Source organism: Prionailurus bengalensis, chromosome B3 (assembly GCF_016509475.1).
Source record: "Prionailurus bengalensis isolate Pbe53 chromosome B3, Fcat_Pben_1.1_paternal_pri, whole genome shotgun sequence".
Taxonomy (NCBI): Eukaryota; Metazoa; Chordata; class Mammalia; order Carnivora; family Felidae; genus Prionailurus; species Prionailurus bengalensis.
In genome coordinates, this window is record NC_057355.1 from 53,639,421 (window position 1) to 53,651,602 (window position 12,182).

Sequence of the window (12,182 nt, forward strand, 5' to 3'; positions counted from 1 at the left end):
CAATAACATCTAACCTAGGACAGCAGAATTGTCATTTATCCCTTTATTTCCATTATTGAGAACAGACAAGAATAGGAAGTAAGCCAAAAAATACTTCTAAGCATATCAAACAGGTATCTCAAAGTTCATACACCAAAGTTCTTTATTCTTAGGTAAGCAGCGTGTACCAGAACCATTTACATACTGTGCTAGCAAGGTTTTCAATTCCATAGTGGAGTTAAATGCAGTAACTTAAGAATGTACACTAGCAATAGAGAAGGGTATTACTAGAAACAGGTACCTGACGGCAAGAAAGAACAGCTAAGTGAATGAAATGATGACAAAAAGAAAAAAAACATAAAGAAATATGAAAAGCAGTCTAAGGATATTAAGAATGATACTGTCTAAGGGCATTAACATATTAAAGTCCAGCACCAGTCAGTGTGATAGAATAAAAGAACACTCAATGAAAAGCAGATTACAGGGTTCTCTGTCCATTGTGCTGTATAATTTTGGGAAGTTCACTTAACTTCCCTGGTCCTCCATTGCCTCATCTATAAAATCAGGAGGTAGACTGAATTGTCTGTCAAGGCTCTTCTAGCTCCAATGTTCTGAGATCCCATGTTCGTGATGAGACCCTCAGTCATTAAGGAAAGATCAGATGGTGTTTGGTATGCACTTGTTGAAGCCCTGGAAGTATATAATTAAAATTAGGAAGATTTTTCAAAGCAACTTTTAGTACCCCTTGGTACAGATTTTAGTTATCCAAAATGTGCAATGACTTACCATCCTTAACAGTGACTGAGACTTTTGAATTACTGTCTTTATCAATGATTGATGATTAGGGTAATTATAATTGAAATACTAACTAGTTTCCAAATTTTCAAAAGCTCTGTAGAGTGTCTCTCCTAATTGCTGTCTAGGAAAATGATGAAATTAGGAAAAAAGTCATAGGGCAAAAATATCCTTAGAAATATTTGAAAACCACCACTTCAGTGAGGGAGTCAAAATCTGCCTTTGGTAGCATGTAGAAATGACTGACAATTGGTATTCTTCTTATAGCCTATTCTGTTGGCATGATACTTACATTTGTGGTTCTGGTGCTGATGAAAAAGGGGCAACCTGCTCTCCTCTATTTAGTTCCTTGCACACTTATTACTGCCTCAGTTGTTGCTTGGAGACGTAAGGAAATGAAAAAGTTCTGGAAAGGTAACGGCTATCAGGTATGTGCTTCTTCTATCTTGGTTACCAAGTTATCTTAGGACGTAATTCAGTGACTAACTTTGGCTGGGAACTGCCTATATATATACATCAAAGCTTTTATGTGCCCAGAAGTTACCTTGGATCTGTCAGGATGTCCCAAGTTTTTTCCATCATTACTCCCTTACTGTCCACCTGCTGCATCATCAGTTTTCATCTCATCTGATGCCAAAATCCTGGTGACTCCAGGTGAGACTAAGAAGCAGTGGGAGGGCATCAGGGAAAACCACAACAGCATTTCAACATAAGTTTTCAAATCCGCACAGGAAAGTAGGCTTCATGAAAAATAAAACTATAAGTACAGAATTTTTGAGTCTGATATTAGCTATTTATTTATATAGTTAGAGTCCAAAGGTTTTGCAGATAAAAATTCTACTCTCTTTAGTACCTAAAAGGGTCTAACTAAATTCAATAGGGTACCCATTTCAGATTTAACTGGATCAAGACAGACCTTTCTGTAAAATCCCTGGAGCAGAGGAAATCATGGTATCAGAACCTGTTATGTTTGCATTTTTTCTTCATTACAGTTAAGCCCCTTTCTCCTTTTTCTAAATGTTCTTGATATTCCAGTAAAATTTGTTTCCATTGAAATTAAAGGGGATTGGGAAACTCTAGCTTACTAAGGTCAGGGTCATCACATTGATTTTTTTCATGAGGCAGTTAGCTCTGCTTTGCCTATTACAACAAACTACTGTCCTCCATCCACCCTCATACATGTGTGTTAGTGGTCACATGAACAAAAATAGAGATACTTTGGGTGGGTGGCTGCAATTCTGTTAGTAGGTAAACAGTTCAAAGTTCATATCCATCTTGCAGTTGGTCTACGGTATCATCTTTATTTAACAAGAGGTGATTAACTCATTAAGTTAGACTACTATAATTTGAAGAAGCAGTGGTCTAGAATTCTTTTGGGTAAATCTTGTAATTCCTTTGAAATTTCGTTAAAATAATAATACTTGCCCTGCCTACCTCACAATGCCTTTGTCTCAACTTATGTTTATGCGCATGGATTATGGCTACAAGGCCCTTGACTAAGCCAGTAAAATAGCATGTAACTTTTACATGAAGAAGGCACCCACACAATTTTTTATTTTTATAGATTTTTAAAAATTAAAGTATGTCCTACAGCATACACTCTACTTTAGCCTTTGAAAGCCACATCCCAGAAAGTGCTCTTCATAACCATTTTCTTAAAATAGTTTTATTTTCATATAGAAAATGTTAATTGAGCAGTTCTGTGAGCCAGGTACTATTTTAGGTGCTGGTGATAAAAGATGAACAAGTTAGAAACAGTCTTACTCTCATGGCCTCTTGAAAGTGAGATGCTTGTGGAGGATGCAGATAGACACTAACAAAGTATGATAAATGTATTTATTTGTTATATAGGGTGCCATGAAAGCTAGCAATGGGATACCCAGTGCTTGTGGTTTTGTGACAGAATCAAAGGTGATTTAGAGAAGTCTTAAAGAATGTTAAATTTATGTGTTGAAACTTGAAGCCTGAGCCATGTGTTCCATGTGGAAAGAACCATGTCTTGAAAGGCTCAGAGGGAAGAGAGCATGGCACATTCTAGAAACTGAGTGAAATTTAGGATGACTATAATGTTGAGTAACAGTAGGAAATGAAAACTGGAGAAGGAAACAGGGGTGACAGCCCATAAGGTCTTGTAAGCCAAAGACCTTCAAAGAGGTCTTTGAACTCTTATCTTGAGAACATAGGAGACCATTTAAGGGTTTTAAGAAATCTACAAAATGGATTGAAGAAAGGAGCAAAACTTAAAGCAGCTATTATAATCAGGGGCAATAGTAGCCAGAATCAATACAGTATTGAGATCAAAAGAAGAGGATGAAGTCCAGAGAAATTTAGAGTCATAATTAATGGAATACAGTGATAGTGTCAGTATAGGGAGAAGAGAAGGAAATGGAGTCAGGATTTCTGCCTTAGGTAACTGAGTAGGTAGATGTGATATCATTCACAGAGATAAAGAAGGGCAACAGGTTTGAGGAAAATGGTGATGAATTCAATATTGGACATTTTAGAGCACCTATAGGACCAACAAGAAGAGAGAAATAATAGGCAAATGAATGAATGTCTCCTGATGTGCAGGAAACAGACCTAGCTAGAGACAGAAATTTGGAAGCACCGAGTGAGAACACAGAGGGAGAAGCAGCAGCTCGGGACAGAACTGTGAGCAAGAAGTTTCTATCTGATTCACTGGTTATGAGGTAGAGCAGGACAGAGAAGATGTCTAAGGAGATTTTGATTAGGGTTGACATTAAATTTTTAGGTTAGAATTTAAATTCGGAACTGTTAATGAGAACACATATAACTGTCTTACAGAATGAAGTATGTGTCTTGTTATTTTCATCACCAGCATTTTTACTTACAAAATTTTCCTTCCCCTTTAATACAGCTTTTAGAGCATTTTATTTTAAAAATGTGTGCTTATTACAGAAAATTTTAAAAATATAGAAAAACACAAGAAAAGGAAGTCCACCAATAATTCCACCACCTCGAGGGTGGGCGCTCTTAAGATTTATGTGAGTTCCCTCGTGTGCCTTCTTGGATAAATGCGTATGTGTGTAGATGATACCATACTCCAAAGAGTTCTCTGTTTTGTTTTTTTCACTGCGTGTTATTTCATTTTTAAATTCCTTATTAAAAAAATCATTTTAATGGCTATGTAATACTCTCAAACACATGTACTGTATTTTACTACCATTGCCTTTGACCCAGTAATTTCTCTTCAGGGGATTGTCCAGAAAGTGATTAAACATTTGGACAAAGTTGATGTGAAAAAATGTTCATTGAAGGATTTCTGATTATCCTTGTTCTATTATAATGATTAATAGGTTAATATTATTAGTGGCAATTAATGAACTAAAATTTTTACATACACCCTAATCCTGTTTTTACTTTCTTTTTGTGTGTGTGTGTTTTAATTACAAAGTAATGCATGTTTACATTCTTTAAACAAGTAATACAAAAGTGTCTAAAGTAAACATAGAACGTCCTTTTCTAACTATTCCACATGCCGCCACCTTCCTTTAGGGCCAACTACTTTGAACATTTTGTGTGGAGATCTTTTTATGCCAACTCACACTACAAATAGTTGAATTTTAAAGATGTCATATACGTAAATGTAATAACATTGTGTTTCTTTGAAAATACAGCTCACTTTCTCTCTGGTTTATTACCTTTCCTCCTTTCTCTCTATGATGTTTATTGAGGGGAAAGAGGATGGTAGGTAAGGAAGGAATTCAACCAAGGGATGCATTTATATTCCCTATGAACAACTCCTCTGCCTTAGACCATCCAAGTTTCATTCTCATTCTTAAAAATAGTGATCTTGAAAAAAACTAGAATTCTGCTTCACCATAACTACCTATGAAGGGGAAGACCACTACAGCTGACACAAAGCAGTAGTAAATAACCCCAGCAGGGCAGACTGCTGTAGGCAGTAGTAAATAACCCCAGCAGGGCCTTAATCATATAACATAGAAGCTAAATAAGACAATTGGTTGTAGGAAAATTCACTTTAACATACCCAAAAAGGTAAAACAAATTTGCAGGAGTGGGGAGGGGTGGACAGGGAGGCAGCTTGTGAACTTTGTTTTACAGTTTAACTATATTAAAAAAGAAAAAAGGGTGCCTGGATGGCTCAGTTGGTTAAGCATCTGCCTTCAGCTCAGGTCATGATCTTACAGTTTGTGAGTTCGAGCCCACATCGGGCTCTCTGCTGTCGGCACAGAGCCTGCTTCAGATCCTCTGTCCCCCTCTGTCTCTGCCCCTGCCCTCCTCACACTTTATGTCTCTCTCTCTCTCTCTCTCTCTCTCTCTCTCTCTCTTAAAAATAAACTTAAAAAAAATTTTTTTTAAAGAAAAAAGATTAAGAGAAAAAAAAGAGTAAGACAACTTTGTTTATACACTTCTCACTTTTGGAGTGTGATGTCATCATTCTATTAAGTAAAGATATTCAGAATATAAAATAGCACATAGTAATAAAAGTGTGGAGTCTGGTACCAGATTACCGAAGTTTGAACTCTGATTTTGTTCATTATTAGCTACATGGCCTAAGACAAGTTACTTAGCTTCTTGGAGCCTCAGTTTCCTCCAGTGTAAAAAAGAATAATAATCATCCTATTTCAGAGGGTTGGTTGTTGTCAAATATGCACATTGCCTAGAATAGGGCCTGGCATATCATAAACACTGTGTATTTGCTGCTATTATTTATAGGAATTGGGTTTTCTGTTTTGGTTTATTTGTTGCTTGACTGTTACTTTTCAGTTCATTAACTAGATTTCTGTTTTCCCAGTTTGAATATTAAAACTTAAGGTGTTTGTTAAATCTAGTTCGTTTAACTCAGTTTGCAAAAAGATCTGATAGCCATCACAAGCCTCAGAGGAAAAAGAAATCTGTTAAATGTGGTCATTTTCCCACTGTACACTACACTTTAAAATATGAAGAAAAGGCACATGCTGAAATTTTAGGCAAGCTAGTTGCAGAATATTACAGACTGCTGCCAGGAGAGAATCTATTTTTTTTAGAAAACCAGCATTTTTGAAACTTATAGAATATAATGCCTTCACAAAGTTATCCCCATTGTGAAAAAGAAAATGTCTTACTACTTTTGTCCAGCCTTTAAACTTAAAATTAGGGGCACCTGGGTGGCTCAGTCAGTTAGGTGTCTGACTCTTGGTTTGGCTCAGGTCGTGATTTCATGGTTCATGAGTTCAAACCCCACATTGGACTCTGCGTTTACAGTGTGGAACCTGCTTGGGATTCTCTTTTCCCTCCCTCTCTGTCTGCTCCTCCTGCTGTCTCTCTCTCACTCTCTTGCTCGCTCACTCGCTCTCTCTCTCTCAAAATAAATAAACTTTAAAATATACAGCAGTTCAGGGGCACTTGGGTGGCTCAGTTGGTTAAGCGTCTGACCTTGGTTCAGGTCACGATCTCACAGCTTGTGGGTTCGAGCCCCGCTTCGGGCTCTGTGCTGACAGTTCGGAGCCTGGAGCCTGGAGCCTGCTTTGGATTCTGTGTCTCCCTCTCTCTCTGCCCCTTCCCCGCTTGCACGCTGCCTCTCTCTGTCCCTCAAAAATAAACAAACATTTAAAAAAAATTTTTTAAATATATATATATATACACAGCAGTTTCCTTTTTAAAAAAAAAATGTAGCTAAACTCAAAATTAATTTAGCTTGAATGTTGACATTTGTGGGAAACAGTATATTATAGGCCTTGGAATCAGTTCTGCCAAGTCACGTCATCTCTTATGACTGTCTCCTCATCCATGAAATGAGGTTGGATCTACAGGCAGGTGGGAAAATCTAATCCATAGTGGTGGGTTAGCCCAGGGCTTGGTAGGCAAGTGGATGAGATCAGGTAAGGCTAGGCAGAGGCTTTGAAAGTACAACCTGGAACCTCAAAAAGTCTGGTAAAACAGAGGGAGACAAGGTATTGACCCAGTGTAAGACACACCTGAGGGTCAGCCCTGAAATCAACCCTCAGGTAGTTCCTGGTTCATCTCTCAGGCTAGCAGTGTCATAACCTTTTCCATTCTCTCCCTCTGCCTCCATTATTTTCATAGCATTGCCAGATGGTTTCCAGAATATCTCTTATAGTATTCCCAACTCAAAATCTTCCTTCTCCAAGCAGATACCCAAGAGTTCTCCACTTGAAATTAGATTCACCTTTCCCCATATTTTTTGTGGATTTTGTATTTTAAATACTTATTAATATTTGCTTCACAGTGTAGATATTTATGTATACCTTCCTCAGTTATTATCTCATAGGTATTAGGAACCCACACTGCTGATAACAGTATTTTATACACTATAAATTCTCCATTAGTGTTATTGAAATTCTTCATGCAAAGCATCTGTAATGTTCAGTCCTTAATCCACTGACCTTTAGTCACTTTTGTGTGTATGTGTGTAAGTTTGTGTTTTAGCAGCCCTCATAAAATTGCCAAAATTATTATGTTTGTTGTGTTTAAAAGTGAGACACTTTTAAACGTTAAATTAGACTAGTATCTTTACAGTCTTTATATGTAATCATTTCTTTTTGCAAGTGCCAACAGTTTTTGCTACTTTGTGACATAATCAAATACAAAATGGGTAATATAAAATAAAGCCAGAATCTAAGGTGGTGACATACTTGTTTATGCTATTAATCATTTAGTTCATTCCAATATCTGATACTAGAGTGGGTTCAAGAATAGTGGTGGTAAATCAGGGCACCTGGATGGCTCAGTCGGTTAAGCATCTGACTTCAGCTCAGATCATGATCTCATGGTTTGTGAGTTCAAGCCCTGTGTTGGGTTCTGTGCTGACAGCTCAGAGCCTGGAGCCTGCTTCAGATTCTGTCTCCCTCTCTCTCTGCCCCTCCCCTGCTCATGCTGTCTCTGTCTCTGTCTCTCTCTCTCTCTCTCTCTCAAAAGTGAATAAACATTTTTAAAAATTAAAAAAAAAAAGAATAGTGGTGGTAAAAAGCAGGCCTTTGCACTGGGGATTTTTTTTTTTAATATATGATTTACTGTTAAATTGGCTTACATACAACACCCAGTGCTCACCCCAACAAGTGCCCTCCTTCAGTGCCCATCACCCACTTTCCCCTCTCACCCACCCCCCATCAACCCTCAGTTTGTTCTCTGTATTTAAGAGTCTCTTATAGTTTTTCTCTGTCCCTCTAACTTTTTTTCCCCTTCCCCTCCCCCATGCTCTTCTGTTAAGTTTCTCAAGATCCACATATGTGCACTGGAGATTTTTTAAATGTCATGGTTAGCCTTTTTATACTTTTTTCCAAAGGGGAAATTATACTCCATTTATTTCTAAAACTGAGACTTCATAGAAGTACTTTAGTATTTTACTTAGAGTCTTTCAGCCCTTTCCATTAATTTTTCTGATCAAAAGAAGTAACATTTCTATAGGATTTCACTAAAATATTACTAATTTGGAGATCTTAATTGTATATTATTTTCCTATAATTCAAAGCCACTTACACTATTATTTACTATGAACTTTTTTCTTGAATGCTTCAAGAAAATACTTCAGCTTTTTTTTTAATGCTTCAACTCATGAATGCTTCAAGAGTTACAGTATTCAATTCCATGTGATTGTACTCAAAGTCTTAAGTTCTAATTAGTGTAGAATAAATAAAGGTGTTTTTTTCTCTAGAGAGAAAAATCAAGCAGTGGCATAATTACTTTGGCATAAAGAACAACTAAAAGAAATCATTTTAGGGGATTTTTTTGTTTGTTTCTAAATCAGTGGAGTTAGAGTTATGCAGCAATCTCCAATGGGCTCTTTTACTCTGGATAGGAAGTAAGTGTTCGGTTTGTTGATACCCAGTAAACAGTGGGTTTGTCTCTGTTAAATGTCACTAGTGCTTCTAATTATTTTTAGAAGTCACAAGCTGTAACTGACAAGTCCGAATACAGAGATACTTAGAACAACACTGCTTTAGTATCAACAACTCTCCGGTTACCTCTCCCCCTTTAATGATAGTTTTATTAGAGTGTTTCTGGAGTCTGGTTCACTTATAGATAGGCAGAACTATCAGTAAATGCCAGGCAAGCTGACCCAATTTCAGAGAACATCTTTCCAAATCGACCTTGCTTATTTACAAATATTATGAAGAACTATACCAATTTTGCCAGTTAATTTTATTATCTATATTAATTTTTGTTATGTTTTTAAAAACCTATTTTGGGGTGCCTGGGTGGTTCAGTTGGTTAGACATCCAACTTGATCTCAGCTCAGGTCTTGATCTCAGGGTCATGAGTTCAGGTCCCACACTGGACTCCTCACTGGGCGTGAAGCCTACATAAAAAAATTTTAAAAAAAAATTTTTTTTTTTTATGTTTTTTATTTTATATTTGAGAGAGAGCATGAGTGAGCACGAACAGGGGAGGGGCAGAGAGACAGAGACAGAATCTGAAGCAGGCTCCGGGCTCCGAGCTGTCAGCACAGAGCCTAACGCAGGGTTTAAACCCACGAACCGCAGGATCATGACCTGAGCTGAAGTCAGATGCCCAATCGACTGAGCCACCCAGATGCACCTCCCCAAAGTTTTTTAAAAGTAAAAACCTATCTGGGGGACCTGGGTAGCTCAGTCAGTTAAGCATCTGGCTTTGGCTTGGGTCATGATCTCACGGTTTGTAAGTTCAAGCCCCATATCAGGCTCTTTGCTGACAGCTCAGAGCATGGAGCCTGCTTTGGATTCTGTGTTTCCCTCACTCTCTCTGCTCCTCCCCTACTTGCGCTCTGTCTCTCTCAAAAAGAAATACACATTAAAATAAATAAATAAATACTACATACATACATACAAACCTATTTCAAGGTCATGCTTTATGTTTCTATATTGCTTTGCTTTCATTGAAAAGTCGGTAAAGAAAAGTAAATAAAGAGTACAGATTTTTACTTCTTAATAAGTTGATTTTGAAAGTTTTTCTTTTAATCTAATACATTGCTTATGTAGTTAGGAATTAGATTATAGTGCCAGTGAGGTAACTGAGGTTTAGGAAAGAAGAGGTGTGTGGTAACGTCGGGAGTATAGGCTGTCATTAGGGTACAATTGCCAGGGTAAGCAGGTCTTGGGGAAGAAAGAGGATTTCCCCAGCACCCATTCTGCTGAGGCCACTTAGTTCTCTTTCCCCACAGCTCCAACCTCTTATCCTCAGAGCTTCTAAATTACTAGAAGAAAAGGAGCCTAAATATATCTTACATGCTTCTCCTTTCTGTCCCTCATTTGAATTATGACTAAAATCAACAGTTCAACAACTTTATCTTATGTTTCATCTAGTGAAATGTTTGGTAAATATGTTAACCTTTCTTGATTGGACCTTCCCCCCCTCGAAGTGCTACGAACATGTAACTATCTTAATGTAGGGAATATCTTTGGCAAATAAAGGACCTCAAAACTGCTTTGGCCTTGAGGTGACTTGTAGAGTACTGGCAGGTTTGGGTTTTATAAGTTGTCTCTGTTACTTGAGACAATTGTCAGCAGAAGCTTCAGCTCATGTTGTGTTCTTCTTGTCTGGCAAGTTCAGAGACCCCGTTTGGAAATGACTCCACCTTCTGCTTCCTTTTCCAAAAAACACTGAAGCTTTTAGAATCCTTTTACAAAAATAGGAACATTTATCTTGCTGGTCTTTCTTCTAATTCTTGATAAAGAAGGGAAAATGTGCATCACAGTACTGAAAATTAATCACTAATCTAAAAATCTTTGACAATCTTCGCAAAGACAGTAGGTACTTTCTATTTTTAAGCAAGTTTATCTGAAGAAGAAACTGAAAACATGTAAGCAGTTTCTTCTTCCTTCATTCCCAAATATGAAAAGATTTATTTGGGAATATGGAGCATAGCTGAAGTGATCGTTTGAGAAAAGTTTAACTGGTAATTCCTCTAAAGTAGTCTATAGCAAATGTAGTCTTGATTTTATTTTCAGATACTCATTTGACCTTTTAAGTACCTTCAGTATATTTGTTTTTAGTAGAAATGTTTGTCATACAATGTTTCCGTAATTTCATGTATCATTCTTTTTTTTTAGTGTTTTATTTATTTTTGAGGGAGAGAGGCACACAGAGTGTGAGTGGGGGAGGGGCAGAGAGGGAGGCAGACACAGAATCTGAAACAGGCTCCAGACTTCGAGCTGTCAGCACAGAGCCCAATGCAGGGCTCGAACTCATGAACTGTGAGATCACGACCGGAGCCGAAGTCAGATGCTTAACCAAGTGAGCCACCCAGGCACCCCTCAAGTATCATTCTTAAATTGTTCAAGGCATCAACCAAGTTACACTGTCCCCAAACCAGCAGGTATTCTCAAAGGGACTTGTGGGGTCATTTTTAGTTTTTTTACCTTTAGGAGTGAACACTGCCTGGAATAGTGTCCTAGATTAAGCATCAGGAATATCTTCCTTTTGTGGTAGAGTTCCCATTGCCATGAAGGGCAATTCGTATTGGGAAATGGAAATAGTAGAAGATCTAAAGAAAGAGTTCATCAGGTTGGCTCCGAGTCAAATGATGAGGCTTTCTCTGTCACCCTGATCTTATTCTTAGAGCATGGATGTTGAGCCACTGCATTGCTCCAAAAGGAGTGCTCAGTCCCAGGGAGTACTCTGTGTCCTTTTTAAAAAGTGGGAATCCTTTTGCCAAATTAGTGAATATTGAGGGCAAATTGAAAATTTGCATTTCCTAACTTGTTTTATTTGTGCCTAGGTGATGGGCCACCTGGACTATGCAACAAATGAAGAAAGCCCTGTGGCTGCTGGCGAACAGAATGTCCAACAATAATATTTTGTAGACCTGTCAATTGATTTTCTACAAATAGAGTTTGACTTTTGAAATTGATTTTTGAATTGACAGTCTGAAAGAAGCTTCAATGATATGCTTGCAAATATATATTTTTAAAGAGCTGGTACTGACAATTACATCAAATAGTTGAAATACATTTGCTTTTAACTATGTTAAAGTTGTGCCTTCACATTAAATAAAAGCGTATGGTCTGTGTAATTTTCAAGATCTATTATACACAGTATATTTTTCTAAAAAACTGTCTTGACCCACCCCTCTACTAAAATCTGTTTCTTTCAACTCTTAATGATAGATAAAAGTATTTCTGTCAAGGTGAGTTTATGAACAGATTTTACTGTAAAGAATTACATAAACTTTATGCTCTATAGAAATAACTGCTTAAGAGCATGCTAGAAGGCAGTTCAGCGATGAAATTTTGGATCTTTTCACTGCAGTGGTTAGAAAAATAGGATTTGGGAATATCTATAAATGCGTATTTTTGTAGCATAAGGTTTTTTTAAAAATCCCAGTCTTTTTTTAAACTTGAAAATCTGAATTACTTTAGTCTGCCTATGTATTATATTAAAATATTTTTCCAGATATAAAGAAACATAATATATAGAACTAGTCTTCAGTTTTCAGTGGTCTGTTT

At 37.2% G+C, this 12,182-nt stretch overlaps 1 protein-coding gene across 2 annotated transcripts in view; it reads left to right on the forward strand.

Annotated features, from left to right (window-relative positions):
- SPPL2A (signal peptide peptidase like 2A) overlaps nucleotides 1-11,756 on the forward strand; it is a 52,310-nt gene extending 40,554 nt beyond the window's left edge. For both annotated transcript variants that reach the window (XM_043555434.1, XM_043555433.1), the window contains 2 exons: nucleotides 1,042-1,202; nucleotides 11,456-11,756. In XM_043555434.1, coding sequence (XP_043411369.1) covers nucleotides 1,042-1,202; nucleotides 11,456-11,530 — 236 coding nt within the window. In that variant the 3' untranslated portion in view covers nucleotides 11,531-11,756. The remainder of the gene's footprint in view (nucleotides 1-1,041; nucleotides 1,203-11,455) is intronic.
- The last annotated feature ends 426 nt before the right edge of the window (nucleotides 11,757-12,182 follow it).